General features: G+C 38.5%; 1 protein-coding gene across 1 annotated transcript in view; it reads left to right on the top strand.

Annotated features, from left to right (window-relative positions):
- SYNJ2 (synaptojanin 2) overlaps window positions 1-22,870 on the top strand; it is a 1,514,156-nt gene that overhangs the window by 1,249,879 nt on the left and 241,407 nt on the right. Inside the window, exon 18 of the mRNA XM_044063657.1 lies at window positions 21,390-21,546. Within this exon, the coding sequence (XP_043919592.1) occupies window positions 21,390-21,546 (157 nt within the window). The remainder of the gene's footprint in view (window positions 1-21,389; window positions 21,547-22,870) is intronic.

Here is a 22,870-nt window from a genome sequence, read left to right as displayed (position 1 = left end):
GGTTCTGGAGAGATGGGATTTATCTGGATGATGCAGGATTTTATGGGCAAAGGTTAGTTGATTAAAAAGTAGTAGTTGAGGTAGCTCAAGCCAATTTAATAATTTTAGAGATGTACAGTGATGTGTCCAAGAAGGGGAATCTGTGGCAAACCTAGTAATTTTATTATAGCAGGAATCTAGTTTAGCTAGATCAGTTTTTCTGAGATTAGTTAAGATGGGAGAGACATATAGAAGTGTAGACAAGAGGTATGTATGGGCAATGGTAACTTTTGTGTTTATGGTTAGGAATTGTTTATTTCTATAGATGGTGCCGAATTTCTTTTGTACTTTCTTGATGGTTTGAGAGATATGAATATCAAACTTCAAGATGTCTATTTTGATGCCTAGAAGTTTGGTGTGGGTTACTGGTTTGACAGTGGTTTTATTAATGGATGTGATGGTGAATGGCAGGGTTGACGAGGATGTTCTTGTAGGGTGGAACAGGAGAAATTTGGTTTTGCTGGGGTTTAGAATGCGCTAAATGTCAGTGAGCCATGTTTCAACTGCCAGAAAATAATTTTGGGTTATGGTCTGAAGGTCTTGTAGAGAGGGGGCTGTGCAGATCAATGTGGAGTCATCTGCATATTGTATAACTGTTGCTAGAGGGGTACAGGTGTGGAGTCTGTTAGTGAAGAGAGAGGGAATAATAGAGGTCCAAGGATAGATCCTTGGGGAACTCCTAATGTTACTGGAAGAAGGGAGGAGAGTTCATTTTGCCATTGAACAGCCTGCTGGCATCCTGATAGGTAGCTTTTAAACTAGGTTATAGATGGAGTACTAAGGTTTAGGGCTGTGAGTACATTAATTAGTTTGTTATGGTTTACCATATCGAAGGCTTTTGAAAGGTCAAGGAAGATGGCCGCTACAAAATTTCCAGTATTTCTGTGGTGGTTGACTGTACTGGTGAAGGACATTAGGGCTGTGGTAGTACTGTGATAAGGGTGAAAGCCATGTTGAGTGTTTGATAGAAATTTTTGTTTGAGTAGATAATGCATCAGTTGTGTGTGTACTACTCTCGCTAAGATTTTGGATAAGGGGGACAGGATGGCAATTGGTCAATAGCTGGTCAATTCAGTGGAACTACTACCTTTATGTAGGGGTAGGATATGGGATATTTTCTGAATGGCAGGTGCTAGGTTTTCAAAGATTATCTGTTGATTAGTATAGCTACTGGATAAGCTATTGCTTCCACTGCTGTTTGGAAAAAGTCTGCAGGGAGTTTGTTGCCTGCAAGTGTGGTTGGCTTTAGTTTTTTTAAGTAATTTTTATGGTGTTAACAGAGACTGGTTGTAGTTTATTGGAGTCAGTGTTATTCTGGGATGTGAATGGTTCAGAGGTTGTGGGAGTGGTTTGAAATTTTAAGAGGGCTAGGATGGTTTCTGTGAAGTATTAATTGAAGTGAGTTCATAGGTTCATAGATGTATACGCTAATGGCCCTAGAGCCTTTACAAGCCTTGCCCAAAAAAAAATCCCCAGGCACAGTGCCACCTGATGTTAGTTCACAGTGCCCATATCCAGTAGGGCAACTGGAATGATCCCTGGAGTGAACTTCCTATTACCCATCCACTCTTGAAGAGGGCCAGCAAGGTGCTCTGCTTGATATGAATGGGAAGCTTATTCCAGAGTGTGGGCAGTCTTTGGGAGATGAACCTGTCCCTCCAGCATGTTCTGTTAATTGTGGTAATGAGGTTGTGATCTCTGGAGGGTGTGGTGCGGGGGGATTGGGATTTATTTAGGTGTAGCATTTCAAGTAGGGCTGAGTTGGACATGGCTTTGTAAGTCAAGCAGAGATCACCTTTAAGTAGACGATAAGAGACTGAGAACATCTGAAGTTTCTTGAGTCTGTCCATGTAGGACTTGTGTTTAAGGCCTAGGATCCTTTTTCTGAGGTACTTTTGTGGCCTCACCAGCTGTTGTAGGTGTCTGGTCAGGTACATGCCAAATGGGGTGTTATATTTTATGATTGGATGATGACCTCTTTCTTCCTGGATGCAAAACCTTTGATTATAAGATGTGCCACGTAGAAGGACTTTCTGACTGCAGTGGCAATGTGGTGGTCGAAGGCAGTGGTGGCTGGTGACTTCAAATCAAAGGGGGACTGCAGGAGACATCTGAATGGGTGGGGCCAATGGGAAAGGGGTGTGGCCAATTAGAAAGGGGTGGAGCTACCCTAAAAATGCCCAAACTGGGACTTTAATTAAATACGCTGCCCTGAGTGCCACTGCCAAAACGTCATTATGAGAGTCCAATCAAGACAAAATGAATTGTAGAAGAAAAAAATATTTCAATGCATTGGCTGCATGACAGCTTACTTAATATCTAGATGGAAACGAAAAGGTTGCGAGGTGTGAAAAAATAAATTACTTTTTAAATAGATTACTGGAATGCCAGTCAAAATCAAGTATTAAAAAACAAGCAGCACTCAACTCAAACCACATCTCCTTGCATTGCAGTTCTAATTATAATTTATATTCAGCTGTATAAAAGTACCAAGTAACATGCTGAAAGTAGCAATACACCCACTTGTAAAAATGTTTCTTATCCAAAAAAGACCTGCTGCCTGACAACAATTATCTACTTGTTCCATAGGAAAAAAACATGATCAAAGTAAAAAATGAACAGCAAACAAGAAACAAGCTCAAGATAAATTGCTTAAAGGATTACTGCACAGGGTGTGGACCACACATGATAGATTGGCATTCTGTTTAGTTTACGGGTAAAGCCTGCAAAGATGACTGCAAGTCTCCAACAAATGTAATGAGCTTCTGAAAATACTGTATTCTTGTCCTTTATTACAAGTACTGTCATATGCATTTCAATACCTAAGACGTATACGCTATCTAGCTAAGTAAATATTCTCTGCATGGCAACTACAAAAAGGCTTTCAATGTTGGTAATTCTTTAACAGTATACTTATTAAAGCTTACTTGCATCTTACAGTCTCAGACAAGCTTACCTGATGGTCATTAAAGCATTGCTACTTAAACACAGAGCAACAGGCACTGCAACAAACATGCTTTTTCTGAATAAGAAGGATCATAAATCAACAGTATAAAAATATGACAGAAAAACAGAGCATTCTAGAACATTCTGCAAAATCAAGGACAGATGAAAAGCCACTGTAGAACTTGTGTCTACCTTGGATGGGGGGATACTCTGCACACTTACACTGCATAACTGCTCCTTGTCTTGCTTGGACACATCCAGAGTCACTACGTGGGGGAGTGGGGTGCAACAAGTATGTCACAATTTGAAATGTCTCTGGTTGATGGTGATGGCCATGCCATAAACAAAAGTGGGACAAGGACCAAAAATAAGGACAAATTTTTAAATATTGCTCTTATAAACTTAGAAAGATAATATAACAGTAGGTCTTGCATTAGTATGAATTTTCTGAAGGGAATTAAATCTGAAACTCAAATATCTGTCATTATTTTCTCTCTTTGGTCTTTAATGATTTGCTACTAATTTGCCAGAAAACCACAATTTTATGAAAAAGGACCAAAAATGTGAAGCAAAAATATAAAATAGCCACACAGTACAGCTGGGAACTTGTCAAAGACAGGACATTTTTTTTAAATATTAGTACTGTTAACTTGAGCAGCTGACAAAATAAGAGAATTTACACGCATTTCTGAAATTAAAAGTAATCTATAACTCTGATCATTACAGTTATTTATTAATTGTAAACCCTCCATGTTTTCTTCCAAATTTGCCATTTTGTGGAGGGATTATTAGGGAGTGAGTGATATTTTGAGCCAAAATCAGGGACAGTTGAGAGGTTTGGATATACCTAATTCTATAAAGTGATTTATTTACCCGTACCTCTCACCCTCTTAACAAAGGAAAACTGGACAAGGCCAAACATATCGGGGGAACATACAAACAGTACTAAAAAGAGTATGAAGTCTGAAACTCAATGTCTGTCATTATTTAGTGACTTAATTCCTAAATGATTTGCCAGAAAACCACAAATTTTATGAGGAACAAACCAAAAATAAGAAGCAAGATCTATTCATTCTGCAAAAATCTAGACAGTTGAGGCAGGCTGTCTGAGTTTGCCTTCCTTTCCCCCCTCACAAAATCATGGTCAAACGGGGCCTCCCCCTGCAGCTATTCCAGTGTCCCAGTACTTGGCTATTTCACCCCATTTAACATAAACAATGCAGTGTGCATACTGCTTTACTTCTATGATTTGGATTTCATTTAAAAGTTTTATTTTATATTTTACAGCACAAACACTAATAGACATGTGCTAAACAAAGCAATGCAGTCTCACAATGAAAATAGACTTAGCATTAAAATGTCTGTCATTGAAACTCACATTCATTGAAACAGCATTGAAACCCACATTCAAAGAAAATACATTTGTCCAGTGGCAGAAAAAGATTAACTTTGGGCTGTTTTCAAATCAAAGGCCCCTTGCACAGGAAACATATATGCGTTCTTTGATACACCGCCCTGATTGTATTAAATTATATTCCTTGTATAATACAGTACAGCTGTTAGAGGTCATTTTAAATTTATTGTTTTGAACATTTTGTCAGTAAACAATGAAACAAAATGCATGCACCAATAATGACAAAACTGCCCAGTTCGGAACATTTCCATCATAAAAGTCTACTCAAACTTCTATAGTCCACCAGTATCAGTAAATATGCACAATCTCTGCAAAAGTAAAAGTCATTTAAATAATTCCCCATTAAAGATATCTGTAACTAATGAAGAGGCTGCTGCTAGCAAACAACTTTATATTTCGTTGTTTCATCTACAAATAAAGTGCCTGTTGCCGTTGAGGAATAAATTGCCTATGTTACATTAAAAAATGATAACCTAGTAATATTGCAATAGGGAATGGATGGCAAACTGATAACAAGTTCATTGTTACTAGGTATCTCTGCCAAAGAGGACATTCTCAGGACTGCAGCATCCACCCCCTTTAAAAGTACAACACAGTACAGTATCAGCAATGCCTCTATATACTGTGGGAGTATAATCCACAGCCTTCTGCATCAGCAGCAAGTATACTACCTGTTATGTTATTAACAATACAAGCAGACTCAGTATAAGCAGCATTAAACTTCTCTTCAAGCTCTCAGTTCCTTGTAAAATACACTCAACACTCAACTGTCTGTATCTCTCAACTTTGAAGCACAAGAAATCTGGAAAAAGCCAAAATGTTTTGGGGGGACAAAAGCCCCCAAAACTAGGGACACATTTTAAACATTGCTTGTATAATCTTAGAAAGTTGCTAGAATAAAATGCTGTGTTACCACCATGCATTTCACTGCCAAGGCTTGAACCCTGGACCCTGTGCACTACAGTCAGAGCAACATACCACTATGCCAAATCAGTTGTTTCTTGAATGACAGGTAGACTGAAACTTAAATGGCTATCATTTAGTGAATTCATTTCTCACCATAGCTCTCAGCTTCTTAGCACAAAACACCTAGACAAAGCCAATAATGGGAGAATACAGCTCCCAAACATATTCAGTGAATTCAGTTCTCAACATAGCTCTCAGTCTCTTAGCACAAAAAACCTGGACAAAGCCAGTAATGGGTGAATACAGCCACAAAATTAGGGACAAAATAAATTTCAAATATTGATCTTATAAACAGAAAATTGCTAGAGTAAAAGGTTTTGTGTTATCATGTACTTTCTGAAGAATATGAGGTCTGAAATTCAAATGCCTGTCATTATATATTGAATTCAAACTCCAGAAAACCACAAATTTCACAAGAACAAAACATATGAGGCAACAATTTCATAAATTGCGGTGGGTAGGGAATTCAAGCTCTTGCTACCTGCTCCCAAGGTACAGGGTTTGAGTCTAGCCACCAGGTATATTTCATGAGTTCTCTGTAGCCACCAGGTATATTTAACTGGGGCATTACACAGACACACACACACACACACCATGCAGAGAGCATCGTTCATCCATTCCTGCAGTAATACGTCTGCGAGAGCAAGTCCTTCCCGCGAGAGCAAGCTGCTACCCAACCTGCAGACATTGCAGTCAATCCTCTTCCAGTCTATGCAGTTGTAACTGCATGGACTTCTGGGATATCTGCTGTTGAATGCTGTCATCCTAATCTGGACTGTCTCACCAGCAGTCCAGATTCTTTTTTTTTTCATTTCTTTTCATTTTTACAGCTAGGGGGGCTGCAGTCCAATAGCACGAGCTGCCCCTGGTCGAAGGTGAGGTGGCTGTTGACCTGGGTGCCTGATCTCTTATGGCCCCTTCAGTGTTCAGTGGGCTCCCATCAACATGGTAATTCGTGAGAACTGAGTTTTTTTCCAAAGGAGATGATAATGCATTTTTTTGGTGTTAAGCTTCAGGCCATGGTTCTGACACCAGTCATTTGTCTCAGAGAGACCATTTTGTAGGATGTCTGCATCATATGGGGAGTTGATAATGACTTCTAGCTTGCAGTTAGCAGTGAACTTGGTCAGTCAGGGTCCTTCTGCGTTGGCCTGGACTTCTGAGAAGTAGATGCCAAACAGGAGAGGGCCCAGGACCGAGCCCTGTGGGACTCCATTCATGACTGATCGACAGTCTGACTTGGAATCCGCAACTTTCACTCTTAGGGTCCTGCCTGTGAGCCAGTTTGCAACCCACCTAGTGATGTAAGGATTGATACATAGTTTGGTGAGTTTATCAGTGATACCTGAGTGGGGAATGGTATCAAAGGCTTTGGCCAGGTTGAGGTAGGCTGTATGCACTGCCTTACCATCATACACAGCCTTGGTGACTGCCTCGAAGAAGTCAACCAGGTTCAGCAGGCAGGATCTCCCCTGGACAGTTTGTGGTCAGATTTAACCAAGGGTGAATTGACTATAGGTGTGGAGCAACAGTCTCCCATGTTGGTGATAACCAGGTCGAGGATGTTGCTTCTTCTAGTGGGGGGTCAGAATCAGCTGGTCCAGGGCATTGGAATTGATAAATTCCAGAAAGCGTTGGGCCTGTACCTTGGTACTTGAATAGTTTTCCCAGTTGATGGATGGGTAGTTGAAGTCACCAAATATGAGAGTACTGGATTGGACCTTGATAAATTCCAGGGTGCTTAGGAAGTTAGAGTGACAGTCTGGGGACATGTTTGGGGTTCTGTAGCAGGCTATGACTTGTATCACTGTCTTACCCAGTGTTAGTTGCACCTGAAGTATCTGAGATGCATTATGCTAGGCTGCAAGTCTAGAGGTGTGCATATCCTTTAAGAATATGGAGACACCACCACCTTTGGAGCTTCCGAACGTATTCTGGGGATGAAAGGTATGGAATGAGTTGTAGCCTGGGAGCACAGGGGGTGCTTTCTGCCTCTTTAAACCAGGTCTCCATTACAGCACAGATGTCGACATTCTCCATTTTGAGGAGAGCTTCGAGTGAGTGCATCTTAAGATATAGACTTCTAGCATTGAGCAGTATGACACTCAGATTGCATTTGTTTGTAGCTGTTATGGTGGAATTTTGGTCTTTGGAACATTGCCTAAAAAAGGCACTATAGGGGTTGCAAGAGCCTTAGCCAGTACCCGGAATCCCAGGGGTGACAGATGCAGGCCATCTCTGACAAAGCATCGAGGTCTGTTAGTCATGTCGTACCAGGCAGACAGATACTGGATCCCGCAAGAATGACACCAGAAACTCAGCCAGTTGTTGAATTCAATCATTTTCTGCTCGCACTGTGGTATAATTCTGGGTGACAGTAGAATACTGCTCAAGGCTAGGGTCATACCTACCTGGGCCACATAATCTGAGAGTTCCATCACATCTCATTTCATGTAGTCCAGGGAGGTGCATCTCAGGTCATTCACACCCACATGGACAATGACTGAGTTATATTTGTACTTGTTGTGGAGTGACCTGAGTGCATGTGTTATGTTCATAGGTTGGTACTAGGCTACCGGCCCCAGGGCCTATACAAGCCTAGCCATAACAATTCCCTGGCTATTTCTTCCCACAGTATTTACTTCCCTGCACCCATATCTAGCAGGGCGACTGACATGATCCCTGGGGTGAATTTCCTATCTTCCATCCCATGTGGCAGATCCTGGCACCTAATAGACAACTGACTGTCACCTTCTTCTTGTTCAACCTAGTGAGTGGGACATGTGTGCCTCCCAATTGAGTCTCCTATGACTAGAACATTGGGCAAAGTTTTTTGCCTTAAGGGCGTGGGTTGAGGGGCACACTGTGGTGGTGAGCTGTGTGTTCTGGGGTTGGTGTTATGTTGTGATGGTCAAATGCATTTCTGTCTCGGGGTCTCTGTTGTTTGGGTAAATTTTTATTGAGAGCCTCTGCGAAGGTGGATGTATGGCTTGTGTTTCTATATGTGGGTTGCGATGGTTGGTGTTTTGGAGGACTGTGTGTTCTATGTAGTGAGTTGCAGGTGTTGACCTTTTCCTCTTGATCAGCTAGTCCAGTCTTGGTTGGAGCGTGCACTGCTTCCAGTTTGGTAATATAAGTGCATCTCTTACAGGTATGAGTGTTGGGAGGTAAGAGGAGAGGGTTGTCTGTGTACATTAGACAGTTGCCACACTGTCTCAGAATGCCCAAGTGCACAAGGTTAGCAGGAGAAAGCACAGGAAATTGCCCTACAATCATACCAGGAGGGGTGGTCATAACTAATAAGTACTGGTGCTGTTACTGCGTAAGAACAGCTAGTGCTGATAGCACCTAAGTGTGCTACAATAAATGCTACTCTAATTGAAGTACAAGAAGTAAAACAACAAGCATGTTCTAAGGGGAAAATTGAAGAGCAGACTTTCTGGCACCAGTAATAGTTTACCTCAGTTGAGCACCGCTGCACGGTGTGCAAGCATGGGCTTTTAAACCAGAAAGTTGAAAGGGATGGAAAAAATGCCCAAATGGTCAATAAACTACAAATTTCTGAGTTGCTATGTCATCTGGGTTATTACTTACTGTTGGTGAGGGAGTCATGGATTTACCTGGATGTAGTATATTATTAATGGCTGCCCAGAACTTTTGAGGGTTGTTACAGTGTTTTGTTTGAGTATTATAGTAGTAGTTGATTTTGTCAAGTTTGACTAATTTTTTCAGCATTGTCTCTCAATTGTAAATAGGTCAGTTTTGCAGCCTGGGATTTGTTTTTATGAAACTGCTCCCAAGCTTTAACTCTAGCTTTTAACAGAGATCTTCATTCCTTACTTAGCCATGGTGCATAGTTGGCTTTTTTTCTCATAGTTTTCAAGGGTGCATGGCAGTTTATTATATTTAAAAAAGTAGTGTTGAATAACTTAACAGCCTCTTCCAGAGGTAGATATTTAAGAGCATGCCAGTTGCAGCTCTTTAGAGCCGAGATAAAATTGTGAGGGTTAAAGTTTTTTTTTATTTCTGATTGTGTGGAAGGTGGTTGACTTACATTGGTGGGTCCGGGTTCTTAGGATAAAGGTTGGTTGATGGTCGCTAAGACCATCAGGGAGACAACCTGACTGAGAACAAAGGGTGGGATTGTTAATCAGAATCCAGTCAAAGATGGACTGTCTTTTGGAGGATTTGTCTGTCCTTGTAGGAGAGGTGATAATTTGGGTAAACACATAGAGGTTGATATGGGTAGCAGGATTTTGAGAGGAGCAGGTGATCCAATCAGTGTTAAGGTCCCCCAATAGAATTGTTTCTTGAGGAAGGGCAGTAGAAATCCAGTGAAGTATATTCTCTGTGTGGGTGTGTTATTCCCAGGTGGAATGTACCCACCTATGACATTGATGTGTTTCTTATTGTTAATTTGTAACCTAGTAAAGAGAAGCTCAGCGTTGTCAAAGATAGGGATAAGTACCTTTAAGGTTTCCACTGTTAGGTGATTTTTGAGTAATATTGCTACTCCACCACCCCTTTTAGTTGGCCTGTCTCTACGAATAATATTATTCCCAGGTGCAAGTATTTCTTTGTCGTAGTTGTTCGATTTTAGCCAGGTCTCATTTTCTTGAAGTTTTGCAGGTTAACCCTCTATGTTCTAGTTCCCACTTTTAAAACATATACATTTACACATCTACAATAGATTATATACATTTCTGCTCTAATCCAGCAGGGCACGCTGTGGTCACACATCCAGGCTCAGTATTGTACAAACCCTGTTCAATGCATACTTCTCTACCACCAGTTTGATATATACATAACATACAGTTCTAATACATTTGTAAGACAAACATATGAATCATGTTGATATTCATGAATGACATATGATTATTTACAAAATTTCAGATAGTTGTGCTAGGAGTATCTTCTTCTGTCACACTTCTATATAAATCATATTAATATTCACAAATGACATAATTATTTACAAAATTACAGCTAGCTGGGCTGGCAGTATTTCCCTTTATCACAGTTATCATTTTATTTGCTCTACTAATTATTCCTTTTTTAACAGCAGCTTCTGTTCTAGAGGTAACTAAAAACTCTACCAGTGCTGGTCTTTAGTTTAGGACCCCCCCCCCTTTCTTTCTCTTTGCCTATACTCTGATATCAGTCCTTGATAGAGAAGGTAGTCTCTAACCTGCAGTTCAAATAAATTCTTGGCATCTTCCCATTCTGTTACCTTTTCCTCCCTAGTTATTTGCTCCCAGTACCTGGGTTCCTTTGCCAGTTTTCTCCAATAAATTCCAGCCCCCTCTTGCCTGTTGTCTGTAACTTTAATTGCAGTCATCCCTATCGGCAAAATCTCCTTTCTCAATTCCCGTATTGGCTTTGTTCTTAGAATACTTTCTGTTACTTAATGAATATAGTATTCTGTATGATTATTGTTATTCTCCTTAAAGGTCTACATCCAAAATCCCAATCTCTACTTGTATCTTGAGCTTCCCTCCCATTTCATCATCATCCCTTTCTTCTTTGAATTATAGATTTCTGCTTTTGCTGTATAAAGGAGCCTTAACTGTGCAACTCTGAAATACCCCTTTCAAATCAGGTATTCCCAGTCTGCCTTCTTCCCCACCCAGATAAAACCCTTCCGCTTTTTATTAATTGCCGTCAACAACTTCTCCTCTGGTTAATAAAAATATGCCTGACCTGTGTATAAGACTAAAGGGACTAAAAACATTTTAACTGCTTGTATCTTATTATCCATATCCACATAAAAGAGTTTCCGATGTTTCAGTTTTTGTATTATCTTTTATTTAGTCTCTTCCCATATATTTTTAGCTGCCACACTAGAATCATTTTTAATCCATACTCCTAAATATTTCATTTTATCATGGCATCATAAATATGGATATTGCTTAACCAATTTGTGTGTGGGTACACAATTTACCATTACTGCCTTAGTTTTAGCTTAATTAATTTTGTATCATGAGAAGATTGGAAACGGTCTCAAAATGGTCCACAACACTGTAATGTCCTTTTCTGGTTTTATCAAGTATAAAATAATATAATCTGCAAATAGAGCCAGATTTTCTTGACTACCATTCCAATTATATCCTTGAAATTCTGAGTCCCTTATTTTCTTTGCTAGTGGTTCTAAATGTAATGTGAATAATGAAGCCTAGTTCCTCTGTTCAAGCAGAAATTATCAGAGAGGAACCCACCAACTTTAATTTTCACCTCTGATCCCTCATATATCGTCCTAATCAACCTTATAATTTTATCAAATGCAAATGCTTCCAGTGGCCCTGTTCATAAGGTCCCAGCTTACTCTGACAAATGCTTTCTCTACATTAAGACCCATCGACAGCAGTGATATTTTCTTACATTCTTCTTCCCTCTGGATCATCAGAGTTATGTTAATGTTGTGGAATGTTTACCTCCTCTCCACAAAACCACATTGATCCATGTCTGTCAATTTTGGCATCACTTTTGCCATTCTTTTAGCCATTATAGACATGTTTATAATAATGGTTTAGTATTGAAATGGGCCTGCATGAAGCTGGATCTGCTGGACCTTTACTCTCTTTAGGTATTACAGCTACCACCACTTTCTTCCAGGATGTTGGTACGTTTCCTTCTCTTAAAATACAGTTAAACAAACCTTCCAGATCATTATCATTTTTTTTCCTTCCTAACTTGCAAACTTCCACAGGAATGCCGTCTATTCCTGGGGACTTTCCTGTAGATTAAGTATACATCACCATTTTTATCTCATCTCCTCCTATCCTGTTAGTAATTGAGCAACATCTACCGTTGACCTTGGCATATTTAATTCTTCATAAACATTTGCATTTGTACCTTTTCACGATTTCCATATTTCTGTACTTTATACAGACTTTCATAGAATTTCCAAAGCATTTCTAATATTTCTACAGGATCTCTTGTTATCTTCCTTGTTATAGGCTCCCTAAGCTTGGCGACAGCCCTTTCTACTTTGTTGTCTGATTCGCTGTGCTAGAAGTTTTTGTGCTCTGGTTATTTTCAGAAAACAGTTGCTTAAAAGCAGGCTTTCAAAATACATACATATTATTGAGGTGATCCCTGAATTTCTGTTTAGCATTCTGCGGTAGCTCCTCTACTTGTTGTGAGATTTCCCCTATTTTGCGACTTTAACATTTGTCAGTCCTTCTAAATAATTCTTATTACTTCTTAACTGTATCTCCTTTTTTTTATTTCCAGCCTGTTTTTAAACTCCACTTTACTTTTAACCCACTCCCTACGTATATTTTCAGAAGAATTTTCTGTCTTCGCTAGTAGCTTCTGAATAATTTCTAAAACCCATACTTTAAATTCCTCTTTTCAATAGATAGGTGGGAAAATGCCAGTGTCTCATTTTTATTTTAGTTATTATTGGTACATGATCTGAAATAGTTATTGGGTGCATATCAAGACATTCAATTAAATGCACATGTTCCTGTGAAATGCAAATTCTGTCTAGCCTTGTCCAGTTTTTGTATTTTGGGGAATAGTATATAAATTCACTCCAAAATCCTAGTACTGAATTCACATCTTCCATGCCAAATATTTTCATAAATATTTAAAAAAATGCACCCTCCTTTGTTATATTTCCCCCCCCCCCCCGGCACATCTTCACTGTTGCAAATTAAATTCCACTCCTTACATATAAGTAATATTCCTTGATGAAAGCTGATTATTTCTCCCAGAATTTTCTAAGCTCCATTGTAGCAGTTTTATATGTACATGCCAGTGTAATCCTCCTCCCTTGCTAGTAGCCCTTTAGTACTACAAATCTACCATTATTATAATTGTTATCTTCTTCTATCACTATTAGAGCTCTTCTTGCAATTAATATATGCACTCCTCTTTTCCTTTATCCCAGGTTTTCCGCTGAATAACCATCCTGAAAACTTTTTTTTATTAAAGTCACATGTTTAGCTCTTTCAAAGTTTATCTCCTGTTGCATAGCTGTTTGCAGTTGACATTTTTTAATATAGCTCACTGCTCTTTCTTTTTTGTATTTATCTTTGAGGCTGTTGACATATAAGGACATTATAGAAAGTATCATTGTATTAAAAGTTATCTCCACTTTTTATGTATAACAGTTTTTTTGTTAAATGTCGAGTTCCAGCTTTTGTGTTACATGCATACACCATTTGGCAGGTTGATCTTTTACACAGTTTTTTCTTGTCATATTGGATACGTTTGAGCCTATGTCACATCTTACAGAACTATTTGTTTTATTGACAGCCCACAAATAAAAACACCTCTGATGCCCCTTATAACACCTATTAACTTAACAATAAGATACTAAACTATGTACATCTTCAAATATTGAACTTTTACCCTTCTAATAGGAACAAATGTTCCAAACCTACTGTCACACTGCTTTCAGTGAACATCTCCTAGCCATTTCTCTTTATCAGATTGTCTTCTGGAGACATGAGGACAAGATGCAAAATTGCTACTAAGCATGCATCTATTTGTTAGAAAAAAACCTTGTAGTATTCAGTGTTCTTTTTCATTTACTTGCTTTCTCTTAAAACTTGCTACTAGATCAAGCTAAGGGCCTTAATCCAGTCATTCCCCTATGCAAGAACAAGAAAAAGCACACTAATTTTTCTTTTGTCGTGCTGTTTCAACCAGACATTTTTTTCACATTGCAGTGCCTGCATTTCTTAAAACTGAACAGGGAGAAAGAGAGAAGGGAGAGAATAAAATAGGAACACCTGTTTACGTTAGTATCCCAGTTATACTGAAAAATAATTTAATTTATAGGATGCAAAGAAAATTATCCACTATAAAATGAGTACAGTTAAGAAAAAAATGTTATTTTACTTACAGTTAACTTACTCCCTCCTCTTCTGCACTCCTAAGTATTTTTCTGAACATTAATGACGTGAAGTACCTCATATGCTTTGAAGTCCCCTACAAGTTTACCAAAGTCCAAAAAAGTCCAGTATTTCCAGATTTTGTTGTTCTGTCATGTTTCCCAAATATAATTATTGCTTTGTAATCCCTCGTTTGTCAATTCACAAGTTACTGGCTTTTTTCTGTTCACATCCCTTTTCCAAATCATGTCTTTGCTTCATTTCCAGCGTACTCTGAATTCTTGTAGTCGACTCTTTGTGCTTTTTTCCTTTTCTTATACATTTCCTGTTGAAACATTGGAAAAGTTTTCACTGGCACAGTCTCTCTGTGATCTTTATTACCAGAAGACCAAGAAGCAGAATATCCTCTTGTTTCACAACTCACATTTTTTTGGACAAACGTTTATATCTCCTCCTTAACCTGATCTTCATCAAAAAATTATTTTGTCCCTCCAAGGAAAAACATCTTGAAGATAGCTTGGGTGCAGCAGTTTGAATCTCACACCTGCTTCTCGACATTCCCTGAATAGTAATATAAATGTACTCCTCTTCTGCCTGGTGTACAATGAGTAATCATTCTCCCCAAGTACTCTGCTGTCTCCTTCTTTTAGTACTTTGTCCTTCTGCCAAAATTTTGTCAGAATCAACTCCTGCTGGTAGGATTGCATCTTTACTATTAAAGGTCTAGGTTACTTTCTCATAGACAGGTTTGGAGCATACATACTATGTACCCTTTCAATTAATGACTTCTGCTGTAGAATACCAGTCCAGTTGGTTATTTGTTATTTTCATAACATTAATACAGTCTGTTCCTTCCAGTTTCTCTGGCACAGCAGAAAATCTCAGGTTTTCTCTACATGCTTTGTCCTGTAATTCTATTATTTTTGAATCATCTCTTCCTGTGCAGTTTCATATTCAGCCAGCCTTTTCTTCATTTTGACCTCTGATTTGTGCAGTTTAATCACCTCGTCTGAATATCTATTTAAAGCTTCTTCCATTTTTTCCAGACTTTTGTTGTTTGAATTGATATACTCCACCAGTGTTTCATTTATTTTAATCAGGTTTGTGTGCAACTTAGTTGTCTTATACTTTCCTCTAGTTTACTGGAGCTTGCACTGCTTTTTCCTGAACAGTTGCTGTTCTTTTTCCCAGTCAGTGTTTCTGGTCCTCTGTATTTCTTTTTTCCTGACATCCAGACAGTGTACTTACTAACCAGTAACTGAAATTTACCTAGAAGTATAAATCCACTGGCTTTCTTTGCTAAGTTTCTGTTTTTACACTGGGAGAGCTAGAATTAAACTGTTATGCAATGTGCAGCCATTTGAAAATCCCAGGTGCTCTGTGCTCTTGATGGCATCCTGGCAATGACAGTAGATTTTTTTTCTTCAGTTTATGGCTTAACCCCACCATAACAACTGCATATGCCTTATTTGTCTGTCCCTGCAAGCTCCTCCACTTGTGCTAATAAGACTTGGGAGGCTACACCCAGAGAGGGAACCACTGTTAACAATGGCAAAAATTGTCTCAGCATCACTTTTTAAGGCGTCTTACAGTACTTGCACTGTCTTGATTTGCATCTGTGCAGATGGCTACTCACTTTATTTTATTTGTAATACTTTGTGTTACTATTGTATCCAAAATTATGTCTTATAAGTAATGAAATTGTGCTTTCTTTTCGTATGTAATATGTGGATCTTTTTTCCCAGGTATCCGCTGAGAAGGGGTTATCATTGAATGTGTACTATCATGGTAAACAAAGTAAAACAAACATGAAACAGGTTCTTCAGATTTTAATTAAAAATATTGGTGTGTAACTGCCCTTATCCAATTTATTCATATTTTATGTGAACATTTTTTATTCTTTTTAATTTTATCAGAAAAAAATTCTGCTAACACACAGCTTTATTAAACAAAATCAGTTAAAATATATATTAGTTATATTGTAATTCTTGTAGCTATGGTGTCTGTTATTGTAAATTGTATAAAAATATTTAAAAAAATGAATATTTCTGAAGGTGAAATTATGCTAAAACATAAATGTATTATGCCCTTTGATATCATAATTCCATATTGATGTTGTTGTGTTAATAAATTACCATTTCCCTAACTGTTATAAAATGTTTATTGAAATTTTGAGCAATATCACATAATTTACTTTATTGTGGTCGCATTCTGGTCTTTTATTTTCCTCTCTCTCTCTGCCTCCCCAAATATATTAATATTTTTATTCTGGTTTTGGATCCTACTTTCTCCAGGACTATTGAGCCTCAGTCTTGCATTGATACATTTGTTGCCACACTTCCCAGTGTCTGAAGAGGTAGCATACAAGAGATGAATTTTCTGTGACTTCTCCTACTAAGCTCTTCCCCTTGCTGGGCAATAGGTGTGGTGTAGTGCCTACTGTGTTTACACCCTGACCAAGTGAGAACTTCTGCATACCTGCTGTGCTAAACTATTGAGTGAAGCTTTGCTTGGTAGGCTTGTATTCCTACACCCTGTCTTTTCGCATGGAGTATAAACTGCAGCCTAACCCACAGATACAGCTCCTTATATGCAGATTGCATACAGACCCTTCCCCACCCCCAATAGGTGTTCATAGGTTCATAGATTAGTACTAGGCTAACTGCCCTTGCGAGACATTTTAAGCCTAGCCAATTATCCCCTGTGAGTTTCAAACCCTGTACCTTGTGTTTGTAAGGCAAACACCTTAACCATTAGGCCACCCTCCCAGCCTAATGGTTAACATCAGGCAGTTTGTCTCGCCCCTCCCCATCTGGACACTTCAGTATATGGGCTATTGTCGGGAGTTTATCCTTTATGCTACACTACCAGCTAATAGTGTGTTTTAGTATATTTTTATACAGTCTTGTTTTCACATTTATTTTATCTCTTAATTGTTTGTATTTACCAATGGAGCATTCCTTTTTGGGAGGGAATAGTGTTTATTTAGACAGGCGATTTCAAATTTGGTGTTTTTTTGTTTAACGTGCAGAGGTAATATTCATAGACATTGTTTATGTAACGTAGTATATAGCACACATAGAATTATTTTTATTTTATTTAAACATTTGACTTATTTCAGTCTTAGCCTGGGAGTAAACACAATAGATACCTGGCATTCTATAGAGAGCAAATGATAAAAGTGATTGATGAATAGTTGAAATCCACTGAGAAGTGGCGTTTAGTGAGGTATTTTTTGAACCAGGACAGTGTATTGTCATCACTAATGCCTATTTCAATGATATGGTGTATGGGAATTGAGAGTTCAGAGTCTCAAAGGCTGTGATGAGGCCATTAAACATGACCCCGGTAATTAGGCCTTTGTCCATCCCAAGAAGAAGAATGTTATTGCTTGATGTCCAGATGGCTGTGGATGTACTGCAACCAGACCACAAGCAATTTTGCTTTTGAATGAGAAGGTGGTATTGGTTGATTTTTGAGTGAGTTTCAAGTACATTTTTCCAGAATCTTTCCTAGGGTACAGAGAATAGAAATGTGCTGGAATTCTGAGAGATTGGAGGTACTGGGTTTCTTAAGAAGGGGTTTTACAGTAACTTTTTTCCAACTATTAGGCATAATATTAAGTGTAATACACAGATTGTAGATGTGTTTCAGTGGGACAATGATAAATAACCCATTGATGAAAGTGGTCTGTAACAGAGGGGCTATCATATTTAATCTGTTCAAAGAGTGGGTGGACTGAAGCAGAATGAAAGAATATATAAAGGGAAGGTGGGGTGGCAGAGGCAGTTTTGAACTGGCTAGAGAAAGGGATGGGTAGATTAATGAAAAGAGAAAATAAATCAGAGGCTTAAATTTGAGAGGATGAGGAAGGAATTCATGGATGGAAAGTTATTCCATCCTGTAAGACAGTTGACCTCTTTCCAGATGTTTTTGGGAGATTTTATTAGTGAGAGTGGGTATGATTTCATCAAGTGACTTTTATGACTGCATATTACTTTGGCAAGGTTGCATACCTGTGTGTAGTACTGCCTATTTATGGTAGTATGAAGGTCAGTCTAAGAATGCCATGTTGTGTCTCTCTGATTTGTAGAAGAGTTTTAAGATTTGTATTGTCTTTAGATCACTGTGAAGCATGAGTTTTGCAGATCAAGCAGTATAGAGGTGAGTAGTTCAGCAACAGTGTTAGAGTCAGTTGAATTCAGAATTGGTAACCAGCCCGCTGAAGGAGAGGGTAGATTTAAATTTTTTAATGTTAGACTGTAATCTGTTGCATAAAGATGTGCTTGGAGGCAAAGAGGTATTTACATATCAAAATCCCCATTAGATATGGAATTCCCATGGAATCCCTAGCCCAGGGGTCTGCAACCTGCCGCTCTGGAGCCGCATGTGGCTCTTCCATCCCTCTGCAGTGGCTCCCTGTAGCTTTGAAAAATAATGGCCACTCCACTGCACAACACACACACACACACACACACACACACACACACACACACACACATTCTCTCTGAGATCGATCAAGCAATCTCAACAAAGGAACAAAAATAGGGACAGATTTTAAGTATCACTCTTATAAACTTAGTTCTTTTATATTTAGTATAATAACTATATAAAACTATATATGCTTTGTTATCTTTGGTTTTGTGGCTCCCGATGAATTTTGTTTGGTGGGAGAGGGGCCAAAATGGCTCTTTTGATAGTGAAGGTTGCAGACCTCTACCCTAGCCTATGGCCGTGCTGCATTTGTAAAGGTTACTTAAATACATTGGAGTAAAATGTGTGACAGAAAATGTATGCAGTGCATAGTTCATATGCAAATAGAGACAATTTCCTGGAAAGACTGGCATCCAGCTTATTATACCAGTTGCACACCTCTGGCATCCCAGGACTGGCATTGCAATGTGATCATATACCACTACTCTCGGGACAAGCCTGTTGCCTACATAAAGCATATGCTGTTCTACCACACAACAGCTAGTGTATGAAGGGCTTGTCACCGTTTGCAAGTGTATTTGTCTGGCAACTGAGTTTTGTCATCTCAGGCTGCTGCAGTGGAGTTTCACCCACAGTAGCTGACAGACATGTCCCAGATAGGAAGGACCAGGGGCGGGCATAATTTCAGCCATGAATACAATCATATTGTCATGTGGTGGGAATGCCATATTTTATAAAGAAGTGATTTGACTGAATTGCTACTAGGTAGGAGAAAGGAGAGAAGAAGGGAAGAAAGAAGGGACAGAAATTCTCAGGACATGAGAAATTCTTTCTATGTCAGGTAGATGGAAGTGTCCCACTCAAGTAGGGAAAAGTACCTTTGCCAAAATTTTCTGGCATGTATCTTGACCATAGAGGAGGTATATATACATGTGCAAGCTGACAAGTAATGAAGAACATTTTTGTAATGAACCTGTAATGAAGTGAGTGAGAAGCAGAGTTACCATTCACAAATTGATCAAACGTTGCCTATGATAATCTTTAAAATGTAGGGCATGGTAATCCAAGTCAAAAGATTGGAATGGGAATGAAGGGCGATGGACAGATGCTGTAAATCAGGCGTACATGCTTTGTAAGTGCACAGAACTTTCAAAAAAAATAATAATTTCAGCTAGACAGATTTGAACCATTTCCTTAACAAAACTGCAAGTGTGGGGAGGTCCTTACTAAGAGACAAATAATAAACAATAAGGACCCAACAATTCAGGATCACCTATGAACAAAAGGAGTAAGATTGTTAAAAATGCAACTAAATCCTCAGACCTCTAGTCAAAATGTGTTTGTTTAGAGTTTACATTATCAGTTCCAGTCTGGAAACTATCAATCAGTTATTTATTTATTTAGATGCATAGTGTGTGTGCAAATATATCCCAGTGCTGACTTTAAGTAAAGGCATCATCTTTTTTCTACTGCTTGTAGCAACATTGTGCCAGTCTGTGAATAGAAGGGCTTCCCAAACCCCAAGCCCCCTCCACTGAACAAGCAGTTTGAAACAAAAATAGAGTTTCAAATACAGTGGCATGAATTTTGTTTCCAATCCTTGATGGCTATGATTATAGGTAAATCCACAGATCTGCGGTCTGAAACTGAAAATGCATGCACACAGTTTTGGTTTGGAAGTGGTAATCTGATATTTGTTAATTTGTGGTGTGGAATTATTTCTGATGAAATCAGACAACTCTTTTGGGGGTAGTCGCCTTCCCATGACTTGGACCATCTGATTGTTAGCTCTTGGTATCGTCTTTCGAGTACCAAATTTTTGACTATGAAATGGATGTTCTGCTGAGTGTAGGTAAGCAAATGGATCTTCAACCACCCCCACCCAAGGCTGAGTTTTCCTTTTTATTTGTAGTAGGCAGTGTTATAATTGCGGGTTAGTTGTGCTTTAGCCTTGGGAAAGTTAGGCTAGTACTTTTTACCACCCTTTCTGAATCAGTTTGCAACATTGTGTTGCTGGTACTGTAACACGGTTAAAAGAACAGGTAGAAACACTCGCTAAAAAAACTGTTTCTGCCCCCTGTATGGCCACATGGCAGAAAGATGGGGTTTTTTTCTTCAAACTTTGCTTCAAAAAGCAGCTTTCTGTTCTTTCACTTTGCGATATGTACACTTTTCAAAGTGCATGCGGCACATTCTCTCTCTTTCTCTCTGCAGCTGTTATATCTGTAAGGTGCATTTGTACAGATCCAGCATAGGTGAGACCTCCGTCATATTGTGTCAGACTTTACTTGTAGTTCCCCTATCACTGATTAAATCATGCTGCAGGATGTAATCCACTTATTCTGGAGAACATGATGCATATTAATTTTGTTTTAACCCACAAAACCTTACTTCTCTTTATGTTCTGCTAGCATTTGCCAGTGAGATAAATGTGCTTTCTTGGAATGCACTTTTTTTTACTGCTGATTTGGTTTGTTTGTAACATCTTGAAACTAACTCTAATAGGTGTTAGGATAACCCCTCATCCCACAATGTATTCTGCTGTTCTAACAGCATTGTATACACTGTCACTTTCAGTACTACATATCAAGAAATTACAATCTCGTTAAACAAGTACAAAATCTACTGACATTTGTCCCAGTATTTGGTACCAGTTTTGTTTTCAACATATAATTCAAGTGCAGTTCTGATTTTTATTGTTTCTGTTACTATAAAATAAATTAACTTATTAATTCTTAATTATTCCTCAGATTTTTAAAGACTTTTGCGAGGGCACCATCAATTTTAGTCCCACATACAAATATGACATTGGCTCAGATGCTTATGACACAAGTGAGAAATGCCGAACACCTGCTTGGACGGACAGAGTGCTGTGGTGGAGACGCAAGTGGCCATTTGAAACAACAGGTAGAATCACTTTTAGTCAACATCCAAATCCATGATTAATGTATTGAATAAGTGGTGGAAAGTTTTTACAATATAAAGATGATACTGTGCCAGCAGTTTAGTAAGAGTAGATCTTGTCAGATAAAATGGTTCTATCCCTTGCAATTTTTAATCTTTTTGGGGAGAAGGATTTACCCATTACAAGGGATGCAGGTCAGTTCCTGATGCCTGCATTTGTTTTGGACTTTAAGTATATGCTGCTGCATTCACTTCAAGAAGTATTGTTATTGGTAGTGTGGTTATGAAGTGTACCATCTTAATTGTAATGTGTCAGTATGTGAAGCACTACCAGAAACGAACACGGTTTAAGCTTTTGGTATTTTTAGGTCTATAGATTACAATGAATGAGGCAGAACGTAATGAAAGACACAGGTGCATGGTGCTAAAAATTTGATGAGTTTGCAAGCAGACATTTTAAATGACAGTACAGCTACTGGCAAAAATGAGCTGCTGTATTTCATAGCATTACTCCATGTATTGGTTCAGTATCTGTAATGATATTTAAATATCACATTATATTAATAAAAAGAAACTAAACTCTTTAATCTTTACACTTGAAGATCACTTGTGAGGCTGCTTACATCTGCCATGAGATAATATTGCTAGTAATGCAATATGAAGGCATTTGTTTGCTCCTTTCTGTATGGCATTCTAGTGTAGTACATCTATGATTTCCATTCATTATATACAACAACAACAAGAACAACATATACAGTTGTTTTGGCAGATTTTGCCTAAAGTCTGTGCATGTGCAAAATAAAAGTGAGCAATGTACGCCTGAAACAGCATGGGCACCAACAAGCACAGCAAGACACAGTAACAATAAGACTTGACAGGGTTGATTAAGGAAGCATTGTTCCTTGTAGCCTACATCTCCAACTCCTCTGTAAAATATGTAACCTGTCTATGACAGTGCGATAGTAAAATAGATAAAAAAAAAAAAAATCAGTGTATTGTAGATGAAGACTCGGAGTGTAGTACTATTGCAGTGGCCTTTTCACTTTTAAAAATGGTAATCTGTCACTACTGGGGAATTTTCCTGCAGCATTATTATTCCTGGCATTTGTGAGAGTATATTACAACCAATACATATGCACTTAAATTCTGTGAGGCTCAAGTAGCGACCTTCTTTCACACATTCAAATACACTTGCATTTATGAATCATTTTATTGAGCCCCTTTACTTGCCAGTTATCTTGCCATCGCCAGTACCATCATTTTGTTCCCCATCTTTGGGACAAGAGTCGTTCATGGTGCATCTATGAGTCAAGCAGCCATGAGGAGT

Source organism: Protopterus annectens, chromosome 1.part0 (genome assembly GCF_019279795.1).
Source record: "Protopterus annectens isolate FY-2018-M chromosome 1.part0, PAN1.0, whole genome shotgun sequence".
NCBI lineage: Eukaryota > Metazoa > Chordata > Ceratodontiformes > Protopteridae > Protopterus > Protopterus annectens.
The sequence above is the reverse complement of the archived record's forward strand: the minus strand, read 5'-3'. Positions and strand labels throughout refer to the sequence as shown.